At 44.8% G+C, this 19,537-nt stretch overlaps 1 protein-coding gene across 1 annotated transcript in view; it reads left to right on the forward strand.

Moving 5' to 3' along the window:
- The window catches only part of Shroom3 (shroom family member 3), a 287,935-nt gene that overhangs the window by 93,758 nt on the left and 174,640 nt on the right, over positions 1 to 19,537 (forward strand). Inside the window, exon 2 of the mRNA XM_029477237.2 lies at positions 7,701 to 7,855. Within this exon, the coding sequence (XP_029333097.1) occupies positions 7,701 to 7,855 (155 nt within the window). The remainder of the gene's footprint in view (positions 1 to 7,700; positions 7,856 to 19,537) is intronic.

The raw sequence follows: 19,537 nt of genomic DNA on the forward strand, positions 1-19,537 counted from the left end.
AGACTGACAGACAGTCAGTCAGACAGACACACACATACAAGCTTACTTGGCTGCTATCAGTTTGCATCAACAGTTCATTTTATCATTTGTTATGATAAATAGAGACAATAGTGATAGTTTTGTTCTAGTCAGTAGCTTCAACTTGCATGGCAACCATGTTTATTACCAAACCATCAACAAACATTGTGTCAGCTGACATCGTGATAGCCAGGCAGGGAAGAGCCCTCAGCCCTGAGGTAGGAGGGGCCATTGACATCCTAAGGCAGTATCAGACAAAACAGCCACCTTTATTTTCCCTAAATGGCTGAAACGTGGTAATCAACACTTGTGAAACTAGCTTCATTCAAAACCCAGGGTAGGCCTTTTGGGTGAGACACCCGTTTTGGGATACAGGCCTGGGTAGATCCAGGCACCCAGCAGGCTTCCCAGAGTCCCCCTCCCTTTCCTGGAAATTGCCTGACCTTCCAGGGAGGCTTGCTTACATGGCTCAGTTGAAGTGCCTTTAAGATAAGGGAAAAATCCAGCCCTGTTTTTACCAGCCTGCCTCTCTGGCACCAGCATTTTTAGTTACGGACAAAGATGTGATCTATACTAAAAATATGCTAGAATGTAAACTCCGGGGAAGAGGAGAGGATACAGGTTATTTCCCGGGTCCAAGAGAATGCCTGGAAATGTTAGGTGCTCAAAAACATGTGTGGGATGGGTGAATGGATAAGTCTTTTTCTTTCCCTCTCTGTCTCTCTCTGTCTCTGTCTCTGTCCCTCTCTCTCTTTTTCTCTCTCTCTCCTAAGTTTCTGACTTTGGAGTTTAAGTGCTGGAAATGTGGAATGATCAGAATGATAACAAAATAAAGGCTTGTCTCAAGATGGGCAGGAGCTATTCGTAGGAGGGGTAGGTAGAGATGGACAGGGTCTGTTTGGGTTGATAAGAACACCTGTTATAGTGGAAGAACACAAAAGAATAGAGAGCAAGAAGCTGAAAATAAAAGCCAAGGGCTTACAAAAGATCCATGTTGGAGCAAAGACCTCAAAGTATCTCTGGAGATAATTAAAACCCTAAGACACCATGACTCACCCAGAGACTGTGTGGTGATGCTGGAGAATCAAAGCAAGAAGTAGAAGCTTCGGGTGTAACTAGTGACAGGCATGAGCCTCTGGTTCTCCCCCAGCAACGCAAAACAAAAGCACGCAAGTCTAAGTAAGTGCCCAACTAGTGTTTTACAAAGAAATACCATTTCAAAACATTATCTCGGCCTCTGCTTCTCCAGTTTCATAAATTATCATGTTAATTAACTTTTTAAGAGTAAGCATGTGGGGAGTTAGAGCATTGGCTCAGGGGTTGAGAGCACTTGTTATTCTTGAGAAAGACCTCAGGTTTGTTCCCAACACTCACAATGGTCTGTAACTCCAGTCTCAGGGAATCTGAAAACTTGTGACATCTCTAGGCCTCAGGTATGCACATAATGTACATATATACATTCAGGGTGTGGTAGTTTGGATAGACTTGGCTCCTATAGACTCAAATATTTGAAAGCTTAACCCATAGGGTGTGACACTAGTAGGAGGTGTGGCCTTATTGGAGGAAGTGTGTCACTGTGTGGGTGGGCTTTGAGGTCTCCTATACTCAAGCTCCGCCCACTGTGGAATCCAGTCTCCTACCTTGCTTCCTTCTATCAAGATGTAGAACTCTCAGCTCCTCCAGCATCAAGTCTGCCTGGATGCTGCCATGCTTCCCACCATGATGATAATGGACTAAACCTCTGAACCTGTAAGCCAGCCCCAAATAAATGTTTTCCTTTATAAGAGTTGACTTGGGGGGTTGGAGAGATGGCTTTGTGGTTAAGAGCACTGACTGTTCTTCCAGAGGGCCTGAGTCCAATTCCCAGCAACCACATGGTGGCTCACAACCATCTGTGATGAGATCTGATGCCCTCTTCTGGTGTGTCAGAAGAGAGTGACAGTGTATTCATATACATAAAATAAATAAATCTTTAAAAATTAAAGGGCTGGAGAGATGGCTCAGTGGTGAAGAGCACTGGCTGTTCTTCCAGAGCTCCTAAGTTCAATTCCCAGCAACCATATGGTGGCTCACAACCATCTGTAATGGGATCTGATGCCCTCTTCTGGTGTGTCTGAAGACAGCTACAGTGTACTCATATAAATAACAAATAAATAAATCTTAAAAAAATTAAAATAAAAAAATTAAAGTAAACATATTGGGCTAAGGATGGAATTAAAGCTGCACCTGCCTACCATTGTGTAGGTCCCAGCCCCAGCACCACAAAACATTAAACAGTAGAAATATTTTTTTTTTCTGGAGTGTGGTAATACACACCTTTAATCCCAGAACTAAGGAGACAAATACAGGTGGGTGTCTGTGAGTTCCAGGCCAGACAGAGTTATCTAGTTAGAACTTATTTCAATAAATAAGTTAATTAATTAGTTTTTTTTTAAGTTTAGAAAGCAATAAAAAGTAAGCAGTTCAAACCTAAAAGTGTAGTAAAAGTGAAGAGTTTCTGGGGGACTCTGTAAATATAGAAAGTGGGGGGATGGGGGCTTGGAATGTGGCTTAGTCCTCTGGGTCACATCCCAACTTTCCTTCCTAATGTTTGCTTTCATCTCAGTCATGACTGTACAGGAAGGAAACTCCACAATGAACCTCCTCCTCCTCCTCCTCCTCCCCTTCCTCCTCCTCCTCCTTCTCCCCTTCCTCCTCCTCCTCCTTCCCTTCCTCCTCCTCCTTCTCCCCTTCCTCCTCCTCCTCCTCCCCTTCCTCCTCCTCCTCCTCCTTCTCCCCTTCCTCCTCCTCCTTCTCCCCTTCCTCCTCCTCCTCCTTCTCCCCTTCCTCCTCCTCCTCCTCCTTCTCCCCTTCCTCCTCCTCCTCCTCCCCTTCCTCCTCCTCCTCCTCCTCCCCTTCCTCCTCCTCCTCCTCCTCCCCTTCCTCCTCCTCCTTCTCCCCTTCCTCCTCCTCCTCCTTCTCCCCTTCCTCCTCCTCCTTCTCCCCTTCCTCCTCCTCCTTCTCCCCTTCCTCCTCCTCCTCCTCTTCCTCCTCCTCTTCCTCTTCTTCCTCCTCGTCCTCTTCCTCCTCCTCCTCTTCCTCTTCCTTCTCTCTTAACTTGTAGAAAATAAAGGTATGTTTTGTTGTCATGGATTTTTGGCAATCTCTGTACATACCTCTGGATGCCCAGGTTGGTATTGGACTCGGAATGAGCCTCCTGACTTGGCTTTCTGAGTGACAGATGACAGGTGTGAAGCATCCCCCTGACTCCTTGTTTTGTATTATTTTCACATGTATGTAATGTACTCTGATCATGTTCAGCCTCTGTGACCCTCTCTGGCCCCTCTTCCTGTCCCACTAGTCTCCCTTGTCTTCCAAATTAACCCCTTATAAAACCTGAGATTTCCCCACATGAAAAAAAAAGTGTGTGATATTCATCTTTCTGCACTCAGAACAAGATAGATAGCCTCCAGTTACCTGAAGAATGGCGTAATCCCGTTCTTCTTCATGGCTGAGTGGCACTCCATTGTGTATGTCCCAGATTGTCTTTATCTGTTCATCTGCCATTGATCCTATAACTTGATTTCCATCTTCGTATACACTACTGACCATTTCCTAGGGTTTGTTTTGTTCAATTTGTTGGTGAATAATGTGGTCAGAACTCGGATCCACAGCCTGCGTTGGGGATAGCCTGATCTTGTTCATTACTGTACCTTCATCTCTTATCGACTTGCTCGGTATTTTGTTACAGCCGCAAAGCTGTGCTTTCTCAGGAAGTCCTACATTTTGACCTAATTACAGATGGAGTCATGGTTGAGTCCTGTCTTCAAAGGCTCACAGTTCAAGCTGGGGAAGGTGGACAGACAATAGACAAAATATAAATGACTTTGCTGAGTGATCTTGTGGGGAATACGGCATTATGTTAAAGTTGGCTAAGGAACTAAATTATTTGAATGTCATATTATGTTTCTATATTATTTTGTTCATTGGGTCTCTGAAAGCAGGGGAGGGGCATTACTTTCTCTGCTCTTCTCTCTTTGGTGCTGGGGACACAAGCCAGGGCCTTTTGTATTCAGGACAAGAGCTCTGCTACTTAGCTACACTCTCAACCTCAGGGACTGTCTTCATAGGTGAATACAAGGTGAAGGAGTTGGGGTGGGTATTGGTGAGAAGTCTGGACAGCTTTGGAGGAGATGGAACTTGAACTTGGCCTGAAACGATGGATCGTAACTGTATTTGAACTCCTCTGAGTAAGTGCTGTGCTCCGGATACTGCTTTATCCCTTAGGCTCATTTAATCCCACTATACATGTGGTAAATGTTTATCATTTAGATGGGGAAACTGAGGCATGGGGAGGCTGAGTCACACGTTCAAAGTCACATAGCTACTAAGAAATAGGCCATATAGTCTGGCTATGCTGTTATCAGTGTGGGCTGCTGTGGCTTTTGGAGAAGGCTCCGCAGTCCAGCTGAGAGAGGAGAGAGATCCCGGTAGGAGGAAAATTTGAGCTGCTGACACAGGCCTTGGGGAGGCTATTTAGTATGCGTGGAGAGCACTAGATATACAGGTTGGCAGGTAAGTTTAATAGGCAGCAATGGCCATTAGTACAAGAGGACTAAAAGACAGTGCGTGACATCTCCACTCTCGAGTGTCATGCAGCCGATAACGTGATGAGCTGTTTTGAATGACAGTGTCTTCATATTGTACGACTTATGAGAAACAATGGCTCCCACTTTTGGATGTTTCTCAGTAGGCCAGGAGCTGCGGCTGGCAGTTCACACAGTGGATCTTGCTGCTCCATCTTGCATGTGCACAGTGTAGAACAGCCAGAAACTTAGAGAGTAGAAATCTTAGCTCTCTCAGAGTGTATATATGTGGCTCAGGATCGTAACAAATCACCGTCAGACCTCTCCATGAAGCTTGCCAAGGCGTGTAAAATGGAATAGCATCTTTGTTAAATAAACTTTTTAAAATGCACATAAAATTCACTGCTGAGTTGCAGTGACTTCTTCAGAGTGCTGTGAACGAGCAGGTGGGGAATTTTATACTTTTGTGCATGATCCCCACTCTCTCTAACTGTGTAATCAATATGTAAGTGTTTACTAGCAAATTAATTAAAACATAGATTTTAGCATATACTATTTTTGTTGTTCAAAAAAGGAAGTAGGTAAGGTACAAATCTACAGCTTTATTTTTATAACTATGAAAGCAACACAAATTGCTATTTCGTCCATTCTAAGGATCCTAAGATCTGTTGACGGTCTTGACTATAGAAACAGTTCTTCAGAGAAACTATGAAAAAGGGGAAACCCGACCCAGGCTTTGTTTCCTAGCCTTTGAGTTTCTTTTGCTTCCCTCTTTGCATCACTTTATCATGACCAATAGATATCCCATCACCATCCACCAGCACTCCTGTGCTGGACCAAGCAACATTTCCCTCTGTTCGCTCCCAAAGCACGAGGTCAGTGTCCTGCTCACCCCAGCATGAACCTGTTCAATGACCTCATTGCTTGTTTTTTCTCCCTCCACCTGTCGGTCTAACTGACAAAACAGAAGTACAGCTGGGTATGGTAGTGCATCCTTTTAATCTCAGCCCTTGGGAGGCAGAGACAGACAGATCTCTGTGAGCTCAAGGCCAGCCTGATCTATGGTGTGAGTTCCAGGACAGCCAGGGCTATACAGAGAAACCTTGTCTGGAAAACAAACAAACAAAATAGATGTATTTATTTTATCGTGTGTGTGTGTGTGTGTGTGTGTGTGTGTGTGTGAAAGAGAGAGAGAAGAAGGAAGAGGAGGAAGAGGAGAGAGAGAGAGGGAGAGAGGGAGAGAGGAGGAGAGAGATGGGGAGAGAGGGAGAGGGGGAGTATTTATGCACACATGAGCACAGCAGCACGAAGAGAACATCAGGTATCCTCTATCTCTCTCCATTGTTTTCCTTTGACATGTTGTCTCTCCCTAAACTCAGGTTACAGTTTGTAGCTTATGCTGAGATCCAGCAATTAATTCTCAGAGACTGCATCTGACTGCTTTGGAACTGGGGTTACAGTCATTTTGGGAAGAACAGGCTTGTTCCTTAGGTGCTAGGATCCAAACTCAGCTCTGCTGATTTTGGAGCAAGAGTTCTTAACTGCTGAGCCATCCAGAACTTAAAATGTGTTTATTTTATTGTTGTTTTGAGACAGGGTTTCTCTGTGTAGTACTGGCTGTTACAGAACTCATTTTGTAGACCAGACTGGCCTTGAACTCAGAAATCTGCCTGTCTCTGTCTCTGAGTTTTGGAATTAAAAGTGTGTGCCACCACCACCTGGCTTTTAAAACAATTCAAAAATATACTATGTACAGAGCAGTTTAAAGTCTAAATCCGAGGGGATACCATTTTGCCCATATGCCTCCTGCACCTGCACACACCTGCTCCATCCACACATTTACACCATTCTTACCTGTCTTAGGGCTTCCATTGCTATCAAGAGATGCCAAGACCAAGGCAACTCTTATAAGGACAACATTTAATTGGGGCTGGCTTACAGGTTCAGAGGTTCAGTCCATTATCATCATTGCGGGAAGCATGGCAGTGTCCAGGCAAGCATGGTGCAGGAGGAGCTGAGAGTTCTACATCTTTATCCAAATGCAAAGAGAAGACTGCTGCTTTCCAGGCAGCTAGGAGGAGGGTATCAAAGCCCATCCCCAAAATGACACACTTCCTCCAACAAGGCCACACCTACTCCAACAAAGCCACACCTACTCCAACAAGGCCACACCTACTCCAACAAGGCCACACCTCCTAATAGTGCTAGTCCCTGGGCCAAGCATAATCAAACCACCACATCATCTAAAGTCCACATTAGCATTAGCATCCACTCTTGGTATATCTTTTTAGGGCCTGACAGATGTCTCCACTATTACAGCATTACACAAAATAGTCTCATTTACCCAGAAGGCTTCTGTGCTGACTCCACTAACCTCTGGTGACCACAGATCTTCCACCATCTCTGTGGTTTTACCTTTTCCAGAATGTCATATAATTAGAGTATGTAGCTTCTTTACACTGCCCTCTTGCCACTTCTGCCTCTTTTCATTTCTGTTACACGACTGAATGATATCCCATGATTTATACCACTTTGCTTATCCAGCAGATTATAATTTGAACCAAAAAGTGGGAAGTGAGTTATTGAGAACTAATCAACCAGGATGAGGCTATATATCTACCTCAGTTTGGGTACAAATTGAGAGTGGTTGTCGATACCCATGGATCCCAGCCCTCAGGAAGTGGAAACCAGAGAGTTGCAAGTTTATTCTTGTGTTACATAGCAGATTAAAGGCCAGCCTGGGCTACATGAGACTCTGTTGAAACAACCAACACAAAACCCACTTCAGTTTCTAAAGGAATAAGCAAAAACTTCCAAGTGGATTTGGAGAGGGAAGGGGGTGTCCAGGGGACCCTGGGTTAGTGGTCTCCAGAACTGTGTTTATCCATTCAGCTAATGTTAGTGAGCGCCCTCTATGGGCAGAGTACAGGTACTAGAGAATATGGAGCAGAGAGGCCAGCCCTTTACCTCTTAAAGATTACACTTTGGCCAGGTGCAAGGGGTATGGTTGCAGCTGGTCTGCCATGTTCTGCGTCTGTCCAGGCATGGCTCAGGACAAAGGAACTGACCCAGGCTGGACACACAGTCACTGTGGCTCTCTCTCATCTCTCTGAGCAGATTGAAGAAGGGGGCAAAGCCGACTCAGTGAGCTCCGGACTGCAAGCTGGGGACGAAGTCATACACATCAATGAGGTGGCGCTGAGCAGTTCCAGGAGAGAGGCTGTCTCCCTGGTGAAAGGGTCCTACAAGACCCTCCGGCTGGTGGTGCGCAGGTGAGTGGACCGGCATGCCAACCCCGTCCCTTCTAACACCTCAGTGTCACCTCCCTATCCTGCCTGACATGGTGTGTAACTTATCTCCAGTATGGCTGGAGCTCTAAGCAGCCCTGTGCTCTGGACCTAAATTGATAGACTCAGAGCTAATTTAAGTAACATTTGTTAGCTGTGCCTACAACTCAGGGCTAAAAGACTGGTGGATTCCTCTTGTTTGGTTATCTTAGAAGTGATGAGTCCTTTTGGGGAAAAGTCTTGCTTGCAATATTTTAAGTTTATTATTTTATTTTTCGGTATGTGGGTGTGCTTGTGTGAGTTTTGTCTGTATGCATGTATATGTACCATGTGCATGCAGTACCCAAGAAGGCCAGAAGAGGGTGTTGGATTCTCTGGAACTGAAGTTACAGATGGTTGTGAGCTGTCAGACCTCTGCAAGAGCATGAAGTGCTCTTAACCGCTAAGCATCTCTCTAGTCCAAATATTTTTCAGACAGCATCTCAATATAGTTTCTTCATCTTTACATGAGGGTTAAAATACCTGCTTTGTGTCGAGATATGAAAATAATCTGTGTCCACCAAATGAGAGGTGGATAAAGAAAAGGTTGGTGTATGTATACAAGCTCACATGTGTAAATCATACAACATGCAGCACACATGCATTTACTATAAATATTATAGAGCACCAAAAGGAAGGATGTTATACCATTTGCATCATAAACAAAACTGGAGAACATAATGTTTTCCACATAATGAAAAGAATTCAAAAGACATACTCTGATCTGACATACTGGTTGGAGTCCAGCGAGTAGAATTTCTAGAGGCAGAGACTGGAATGGCAGTTGCCTGGGAGGAAGCCTAGGGAAATGCAAGGATATTGGTTAAAGAGCCCAAACACCAGTTAGAAGGTGAAAGAGGCCAGTTGTGGTGAACCCCATGTCCTACCGTTGGAAGGAGGAAGTTCAGTAAGTTTGAGGCCAGCCTAACTAGAGTGAGTTTAAGGCTAACTGGAGTCAACTAGACTGTATCTCCAAAAAGCAACCAAGCAACCAAGACAAGGAAGTTCCAGGAGTATGCTCTGTAGCCTGGTGACTGTTATTACTGATACTGTGTTATGTATTTATAATTTGCCAGGGTATCTCTTAAGTGTCTTTACCACAAGCAAGCCTGAATGCACCCAGCACACACACACACACATGATGCAAGGGTAATAGTGTTTGGTAGTATGTGCACTGATTAATTTTGATTGGTCATTATATAACGTATACAAATATCAAATCATTACATCACCCATCTTGAATATCTACAGTTTCTTAGTAGAGAGTGCTGAAGAGTTGAGTCTAATTTTCACTCATGTTAAGAGTGTGCTCTACTCCAGAGCTACATCCCCAACACCACTGCTATACAACTTTTATTAGTTATAAGTCACTAATGTTGGGGGCTGGGGGGGGCAATGTATTTTACAAGGTAATTGAAAAGAGTAAACAGTATTGTCTACATGATAACAAGACAGGCTTCTACTAATTATATTATTATTGTCTAACTCTAGACATAAGCATGTTTGGCTAGGTCAAGATCTAAGTGCTAATGAGATGTCTCAGTGGGTAAAGGTGCAACAGAAATTTACAACCTGCCTTCATTCTCTAGAACCTACCAGCCTACGTGATGAAGTAGACAATAGATTTCTACAGATGATCCTCAGGGTTTCCTGCATGTTGTGCTGTGCATGCATGCCTGCCAGAACAATAAATACATAAGTAAATATAATCAAGTTTAAAACAAGGGTTTAAATGAAGCACACCACCATTTCAGACATGGGGGCTGAGTTTTCAGATGGGGAGAAAGGCTTAGAACAATGGGGTCCATTCCTTCCTTCTAGAAAAGAGTTAAAGAGTTAAGTCACCTTTGTTTGAAGCTTGAGAACAGCGGTGCTGGTGAAGGGTGGCCATGGAATCCACACTCCTGATGTGTCTGGCAGGACTCTAGCATTGGTGGCCAAAAGGGAAAGCTTCCACATTGGCAGCCTACAGGCCTCTAGATGTGCTGTCAAATCATGACATGGCATGTGAGTTATTTCTAGCAGAATCTTTGCCAGTTGGGTTTGACTTGACATGAAAGGTTAAACTCCAGCCTTGCTGCTGACTGATTATGGGACCCTCTAAGCTTCACTCACCTCATTTATTCACTAAAACAGAAGTGATATTTCCGTCCTCAAAACGACACTATACTGACTGTGATGGATAAAGTTAATAATGTGCATAGAATATGGGCAGTTGTCCGCCCTGTTTGTTCTCAACTGGGCTAGAGAGTCACAAGGGACTATTGTACTGTCACATATGCGGCTGCCTGCTTACCCAGAAGCCCCCATTTCCTTCCCTCGATGGATTTATTATGGTTTGGGGGCCTGTGATCTGCTTATAGGCCTAAAGTTAGTGCTGAACATCTCAGCACTTGTGGAATTTAGGAGTGTAAAGACACATTATATAAACCCAGAAGCAACTGGGCATTAACCACCATGGCCATGTGCTAATTCATTTTAAGATGGACACTTCTAAATGGATGGGAATCAATATACTTCATCTCTTCAGGAATACTGAAGGGGAAGTGTGTTACTTCTGCCTGTGGGAGCTGATGTGTGTGGTGGCATTTATTCTGAAGGCCAGATGCTCTACCTGCCCATTGGACATCAAGACCCTCTGAGCCCCAGGGAATCACACTGCCAAAGTCCCCTTTTCCAGTTTCAATCCTCACCACCAAATCCCCTTTCTGACTGACACATTCTTTCTTTAGATATGGTAATGAAATCAATAAGGTTACAGGCAGTCTTGCTCTCCCTGCCCAGTGGTGTGGGAAACTTTTTGTCTCTGGGGTGTCTGTCTGTTGAATGCACCCTAGCTTGTCCATTTTGTGTCCATGTTTAGGGTAAACTCTCAGTGCTAGAGGCAAAGGAGCCTGCCCCACCTCTCTCACTGGCAAGCTGCAAGAGACATGGAAGGGCATTTTCCTCCCATACTTCCAGACCCACTGCAAGCCCCTACGCTGGACTCCACTGCTTTCGTATTCTGAAGTTCAGCTGTCATATCCTGGCCTCAGCCTGAGATTTTTGTTCCTTTCCATTTTGATGAAATGATTTGTGATAATTCATTAGCTTGCTTTCCTTCATAAGCAATCCCAGTACTATCACTGCTACTACCACTGCTACTACTACTGCTACTGCTACTGCTACTACGAATAATAATAATAGTGTTACATGATTTTCTAGAAATGTAACTGATAGTGGCTGTCTATGGAGGACCAATAACTTGTATAGTCAAAGTTTATGTGCCTGCTGGCACCTCTACCTGCCTCCTTTAAAGTTATTCTGTGTGGCTAAGAGTAACACCTGTATGGTATCCACATAAAAAACGCCAAGAGTGACAGTGTTTATGTGAGTTTCAGGGTGACTGGGAACAGGCCAAAGTAGAAACACCCTCTTAAAAGGCTGCAATTGACAAGAGGCATGCAAAGCCCCCAGTGAGCCAAGGGTCAGAGATCTTGGGATTTCTGCTGACCCATGAAGAAGGCGGAGCTTAGCCTTTCTTGGGAGCAAAAGGGTAGTGCGGAGCCTTCAGGGACAGAGAAAACTGTGCTGCGCGTGGGCCACAGTCTAAGCTGGTGGTGGATAATGAGGGTGATGGGGGTGATATGATAAGCTAAAAAGGGCCTGGCAAGAGGAATGTAAACAACTACCAGCTGGGGAAACCTTTATGGAATGCGAAGATCCAAAGCCCATACAAAGAGTGTTAATTTGAGTAAGACACACCGTGAGACCCAACACTCCAAATCCTGTCTGAAATCAACACACACTTCATTTGGCAGACATGTGTAAAATATTTGTCTGAGGGCCAGGTGACCTTCAGAAGGAAACTGGTAGATAAGAGAAACAGATCTTCAGATTTAATTGATGACTGTATATGATGCAAGAGGCTTTTCAAAAGAAATAGGTCTAAAGAAGTGACTCAGTGGTTAAGAGCACTGGCTGCTCTTCCATGGGATCCGGGTTGGTGTCCCAGCATCCATATGACAGGTCATGGCTGTCTGTAACTGCAATCCTAGGGACTCCAACACCCTCTTCTGATCGCCTCAGGCACCAAGCATGCACGTGATGCACAGAAATACATGTAACAGAGCATCCATACACACAAAAATAAATAAGACTTGCCAGGTGTGGTGGCGCATGCCTTTAAGCCCAGCACTCTGGAAGCAGATGGAGGTAGATCTCTGTGAGTTTGCAGCCAGCCTGGTCTATATAACAGGGTTCAGGACAGCCAAAACCACATAGAGAGAGAGAGAGATTGTTTCAAAGAAACAGTAATAACAATAATAGATATTTTTAAAACAATCCCCTAAAAGATTTCTTTTTATCATTTGCTTTATATGGTATTATATTTAGGTGTATGTGTGTGTGTGTGTATGTGCATGTGTGTGTGTGTGTGTGTGTGTGTGTTTGTGTGTATGTGGTTGTGGTTGTTCATGTTCATTATGCAAGAGGCTAGAAGAGGGCATCAGACCCTCTGTTGCTGAGTTACAGGTAGTTGTGAGCCACCCAGTGTGGGTGCTGAGAACTAAGAGTGTGATCTGTACCTCCGACCTGTAAGGCTGCATTGTATTTGAAGACTGTGACCATATGCTTCAGTCAGTACTCTCTGAGCGTGGCTTTACTCCCCTTCCGGAACTGGACAGTCAGAGACAGGAGGATCCCTGGGAGTTGCTGGCCAATCAACCAGCAACAGGTTGAGCAAGGAACTCTGACTCAAAAAAAAAAGAAAAAAGAAAAAAATGAGGTAGGGTGGATCAGCAAGATCCATGGCCAGCGGGTGAAGATGCTGTGCCAGCCAGGAGACTGGAGTTCTATCCTTAGAACCCACACAACGGTAGGACCTCCACACACACTATAGCAGCTCCTATTGTCAACCTTGGACCTCCACCTCCACCACACACATATGCATGGCCTGCATATGTACACATACATGCACACCAAAAATTCATTCTTTTAAAAGATACTATTTTTGACAAATAGTATTATCTTCTTAAACTTGGTGAACACACACACACACTTGTTAGTTAAGCAATTTATATTTAATGTGTAAGAAAAAACTGAGTAGTTTTTATGGTAACTGTTTTGTCCATATTTTATCTTATTATGTTTATTTATTTTAGTAACTGTTTTGTCTGAGTTTTTGTTGTTGTTTGTTTGTTCACTTTTTTGAGGCAGGGTCTCACTGTGTAGCCCTGGCTGTCCTGAAACTTGCTATATAGACCAGGCTGGCCTTGAAATGACAGAAATCCACCTGCCTCTGCTTCCCAAATGCCAGGCTTAAAGATATGCTACCACACCCAGCACAGTTCTGTGCTTTTGACAAGGCTTACACGAGCTATGTGAGAGTTAGGATATACAGGCAATAGCCAACCTGAGGCTGTCTAGATTGGAGATCTGAGGGCATTAGGTACTAGCCATTGGAATTTTGGGCAAATCGTTTAATCTCTGTGTGGCTTAACAGAGAAATGTGTGACTACGGTATTTAGTATGGTGATTATAGCGCAGATCATCTGAAAATAAAGTGTGTATTTGTTAGGTAAATTACCTCCTTGAGAGGGTCCACCTTAATCTCTCGACCACAGTGTGCAAACTGGGGTCCTAGCCAAGGTAGGACTTAAGCAGGAAGAGGTTCTTCTACACAGAGGAAGGAGCGTACCTCATTCGGGGCAGACAGTGGCCATTCACGCAGCGTGCCTTTTCAAAGTGAAATATTACTATTAGGTTTTGTTTTTTATCTTTATTTTGAGACAAGATCTCATGTAGCCCAGGCTAGCCTGGCACTCAGTATATAGCCAAGGAAGACTTTGACCATCTGATCTTCCTCCCTGGCCTTCCCGGGGCTAGAATTACAGATGTGCAACCTTGTCTGGCTTACACATGCCAGCCCTTGGGCGCACCAGGTCAGCACATCCCATCTGCAATGTATCTACAGCCCATTTTCTTGTTTTTTTGAGATGGGAAGTCTCATTTTGTAGCTCAGGTAGGCCTTGAACTCATGGTAATCCTACCTCAGTTTCCCAAATCCTGGAATTGTATGCATGGGCTCCAAGCCAGTTCGGAATCTTTTCCCTCCCTACCGTATCTCTTCAAGCTTAGTAGAGGTTTTTCCTCTGAGGTGATAATGCTTTAGAAAGGTTTTCACTGGGAAGAGAGAGACTAGTGAGAGACTGGAGGGTTAAGGTACCGCAAGTGTGTGCCTGTGCATAAGCTCTGGCTGTGTGGTTTGCTTGGTGTAGTAAGGTGCAAGTGTCCCTCTCAGTCTTGTGAGTTCTGGACTCACCCCTTCAATCCCAGCCCTTGGCAAGCAGAGGCTAAGGCAGAGTTCAAGACCAACCAGATCTATGTAGCAAATTCAGGCCAGACCAGGCTATCTAAAAATACAAACTAAGGGACTACCTCCAAAGATACAATACGATTTTATTTATTTATTTTATGTATATGAGTATACTATAGCTGTACCGATGGTTATGGGCCATCATGTGGTTGCTAAGAATTGAACTCAGGACCTCTGTTCACTCATCAGATCTCATTACGGATGGTTGTGAGACACCATGTGGTTGCTTGGAATTGAACTCAGGACCTTCAGAAGAGTAGTCAGTGTTCTTAACCACTGAGCCATCTCTCTAGCCCACAACCCTAATTTTTAGTTCATCCAGGACAGTTTTGTAAATGAAGAGGACATTTGCTTCTGACCTTGAATTTCCCGATGGGGAGTTCAGGACACTAGCTGACTTAAATTCCAACATCAGCCCCTGACATCAAACCAAGTGGCTCCAGCAGCTGCTCTGTCCTTCCTTATAAAAAGAAGATGGAGTTTGCTGCAGCCCTGAGGCCCACAGGCTCCCGGAGGGACCATCCCACATTTCTGAGGGCTAGGGAAATCGCTTCTTCATATAAAGAGCAGGATGATGTTATTGGGTCGGAATGACTGGCTCAAACATTTGTTACCTCCATGTGTCCGATCCCTTTGACCTTTTATTTCTAGATCGAGTTTTGACATTGCAGCTCGCCCAAGATTTGCAAGTCAATGGTCTTGAAATAAATGTCTTATAATGATCGCTCTGCTGTTGAAGTCCAGCTTAATGGATACAGAATTAACTCTATTAACTATTAATAAAGAAGAGTTGGTCAAACCTGTTTCTTTGCCAGCTCATGGTTATAGCCAATGAGAGAAAATAATTTCTTAGACTGTAGCCCTCCACACATCCTTCACAGCGCTGTCTCCTCTCCCCCACCTACCCGACTCCATTCCCTGAAAATGCACTTGACCCTCCCAAAGCAACTTGCTATGATTAACTGTGTGTTAGCTTCTTATGGCTGTGACGAAAGGCCCGAGGAAACTAGCTTAAAGGAGGAGACTTTCAGGCTAAGGTCAGTTGATTCCCCACCATGCCCCAGCATCATGGAGGAGAAGGGATGGTGGGGTCCCTCTCATGGCCACGAGGAGAGGGATGGAGAGGGAGAGAAAGCTCAAAAGAGAAACAGTGATTAAAACAGCCCAAAAGGTTCCCTTCTCAGCCATCGCTGATTTCCTCCAACTTGGTCCCAACTCCCAACCGGTCCATCACCTCCAAATACCTGACTATGGATCCACACATGGATGAAACCAGCTAAGTCACTTCCCAAACACCCCTCCTGAAATGGACCAAGCACTGGGACCCAGCCGTCAGAGAGCTGGAAGGAGAGTTCAGATCCATTCCATTAACAAAACCGATCGTTTAAAGCACTTTGCAGAGTTCATCAAAGGAAGAAACTGAAATAAAACTCCTTTCTTGTTGCCTTTCTACAGAGCCCTGGCTGTCCTGGAACTCACCATGTATATCAGGCTGTCCTTGAACTCCCAAAGATCTGCCTGCTTCCCGAATGTGCCTCCATACCTAGCTAAAACCTCCCTATTTTAAAAGTAAGAAAAGTTGAAGCTGAGATTCAGGACCTCTTGTCTCATAAACAGAGGTCTGCAGACCAGATAGTATAACAAGGAGATACCAGGTATCTGGGTGAAAATATCAACAGTGTGAGGAAGACTTCAGAGATAGATTCCACTTTCAGCACTGCTGGGTTCTGGATATAAATGTAATCTCTGTACATTTCTCCTCACAATAGAGGAGTAAAGCAAAGATGTCTTCCGTACCGAAGTGCTGTGACATAGGTCATGAACATGGAACTCTTTCATTGTAATAAGCAATCAGTATCCCATGAGGACCTTCTTTGGAAGAACTTGTGTGAGTGTGTGTGTGTGTGTGTGTGTGTGTGTGTGTGTGTGTGTGTTTTGAAGTTTTTTTTTTCTCTGTAGCCCTGGCTGTTCTGGAACTCACTCTAGATAAACCAGGCTGCCCTCAAACTCAGAGATCCACCTGCCTCTGCCTCTCAACTGCTGGGATCAGAGGTGTGTGCCACCACCGTCCTGCCATAAAAATATTTTAAGACTCTACTATTTAGTGCTAATAAATAAAATACAGCAGATTTGAAAAACTATGAACCTTTGTGCTTAGAGGGGTCTTACTTGTAAAGGGCCTGTTTCGGGATGGGGATTTTGACAGAAAGACAGTTTTCCCTGGAGAACATGATTTGGGAGAGTTCTGGTCACATTACGTCATAGCTTGTGGCAGGAAGCTGCGTTCCAAAATGGGAAGAAGAACACACTAGGCAAGTGCTCTTGTGCCTTCTGGGCCTCTCTGGTTCGTAGGATTCATCAGAGGGATGGACCAGTCCTATTATTCACACACAGGCAGGGAAATCTGAAGATGTGCCCTTCGGATCATGCAGTATGGGGTCTCTGGTGAAAGTAAGGTGTATGGAGAGAGCTGTTGAATTGGGCCAGCAGTAGGAGCTGAGGACAAACAGAAAAGGTGAGAGAATTTGTTTTATAGACATCTACAAAGATTTTTATTTTTTTGAGATTTTTATTTTATGTGTGTGAGTGTTTTGCCTGTGTGTGTCTATGTACCATGTGTATGTCTGATATTCACAGAGGCCAGAAAAAATACAACAACAACCCATTAGAATCCCAGGAACTGGAGTCACTGATGGGAGTGTGGTACCATGTGGGGTTCTGGGAATCAAACCCAGGTTGTCTGTGAGATCAACAAGTGTTTTTTTACCACTGAGCTATCTCTTACAGCACCACAAGTGCATTCTTGAAACTCAAGTACTCTTTAAGGTGCACAGCTATGGCCATCCCCACCTCACCTGCATGCAGGTGTTAATTGAGAAATGCTTTTTGCTTCATGAAAGTTCTAACTACTACCTCATCTCTCAAGGTATATGGGGGGTAAATCCTCCATAGATGTATAGGAAGAGGGGAGGGCGTGTTGAACTTCAGATATGGCTAGCATGCACGAAACCCCAGGTTTAATCTACAGCTCAAAACTAGGTTAAGTAGCGCACGCCTGCATCCCAGCACTTGGGAGGTGGAGGCAGGGAGATCAGAGGTTCAAGGTCATTCTGGGCTACATGTCAAGTTCCACTCCAGCTGAGTGCAGGTGGAATGGTAAAGGACGAGGATGTGTTCACACTAGTCCTGGGAGGACGGCACTGGAGAGATGACATCTATGTCGAGGGCGGTTTCAGCTCCTCTGTGATTCTTCTCAGTGGTCACAGTGCCTCTCCTATGGATGTGCACCTCTTCTGTCTCATCTGCTCTCCTACCACAAGATCGTGTGCTCTTTAAAATTTGGGCAAGGGGCTGGGATATGAGTGTAAATCATGAGCCATAGCACCAGTTATACCCCATTTTAGGACCCAGCATTAGACTCCCCAAGGGGAAGTCAGTAGAACCGAGAACTGTGGTAACTTAGCCTCTACACATTTCTTCCCCCTTGAGCATGTGGTTGTTGGGGAGGAGGGGGAGCAACGAGCGGCGGCAGCTGTAGTGGCCTTCGGCCCTCAGGCACACTTCCAAGAGGCCTGGCATCATGGGAATTTGCACCGTGTGCTTTGAGGAGGTATTTCAATCCTGCTGGGACCATACGCAGAACAGGTTTGGCCTCCCTGGAGTTCTGGGCTTCAGTGTAGACGTCCGGATTTGATTTCCTTCCTAGCCAGTTGCTCCTTTCCGTGGAAACTTCATGTAACACCTTATTGGGTTTCCTGGGAGGTATGCAATAAGATTCCCTCGCTGTAATGAGTAAAGGGGCATCCCTCCCCCTGAAGCATATAATGGTGGCTACTATTTATATCCAGGGGGGTTGCATGTGCTCACCGAACACTAGCTAGCCACATACAAAGGAATGCCTTATTTGTTCCCTAGCGAAGGAGGCTTGATGATAAAAGACCCGATTTCATTCCTGGGATAGCATGGCTTTATTTCAGACAAATGTATTCCAAACTGGAGTTGCCTCTCAGTGCCTGGCTGCTAAAGAATGACCCTCAAATATCTGTCTGAGCCTTTGAACATGAGGGCTGAGTTCTGAACTCACACAGAGGTTAGGGCCAAATCCCAGTTGCAAGTATGGATGCATCAGCTAGAACCAGACAAGTTTTGGTGGTTCCAAATGAAAGGAAAGCCAGATATTGGGAATTCTGCATTCTGAAATCAAAATCTAAAGCTATGTCGTACACTCGGCTACACATAAGGATTACCTGGGGATTTTTTTTTTTTGAGATTTACTTATTTTATGTATATGAGTACACTGCAGCCGTCAGACACACCAGAAGTGGGCATTGGATCCCATTACAGATGGTTGTGAGCCACCACATGGTTTCTGGGAATTGAACTCAGGACCTCTGGAAGAGGAGTCATCTTAACCTCTTAAGTCATCTCTCCAGCCCTACCTGGGGATAAAACAACAACAACAACAAAACAAACAAACAAACAAGAAATCTTAATGCCCAACTCCAACTTCCAGGGAGTCTCATTTCAATGCTAGCAGTGCTGCCTTGGCTGGACATGCAAAAGCACTATACATGACAGATGTTCAATGGGGCCTGAGAACCTCTGTAAGTTGAAGCAGTGAGGAGCAAGAAAGTAGACCCAAGAAAGATGGATGGGTGTGGGGCACAGAAGGAGGATGGGTGCCTGGAAATCAAGGCAGTATGCAAAAAGGGCTGAGAGGAGGGCACGGCCTTGCTGATGGAGGAATAGAGAGCAAAATGTATAACAGGGTCCTGTTGCCGGAAACACTGGGCTGGCTAGGAGCTGAAGAAGCTACCTGGGAAGGTTCCTCCAGCAGCCGCTCCTGTGCATTTCTGTATGCTTTGATTTTTATTATTGTTAAATGGAGGTGTGTATTGGTTTTTAAAACTCAATTCTTTTGGGGGGGTATGGCAGATATGTCCCCATGTAGCTCAGGCTGGCCTCCAACTCACTCTGTAACTGAAGGTAACCTTAAGCAGATTACTGCCGTCACGTGCTGGGATTACAGGCAGGAGCTATCAAACTTGAGATTTTCGGCAGTGCTAAGGATAGAGCCCAGAGCTTAGAGCATCCAGAGCTTTATGCGTGCTAAGCAAGCACTTTACCACCTAAGTTCCATCCCCCAGTCTCTCACCATTTCAGAGGGGCTGGAGGAGACAGGACACTGCACCAGTATTTGCTATAGCATGGGTTTTTACTTCATCAGTCCCTGACTTCATAATGGCTCCCAGGAACAGAGCGTTAGTTACCAC

This window comes from Mus caroli, unplaced genomic scaffold, assembly GCF_978045245.1.
Source record: "Mus caroli unplaced genomic scaffold, Mus_caroli_1 scaffold_4, whole genome shotgun sequence".
NCBI classification, from domain to species: domain Eukaryota; kingdom Metazoa; phylum Chordata; class Mammalia; order Rodentia; family Muridae; genus Mus; species Mus caroli.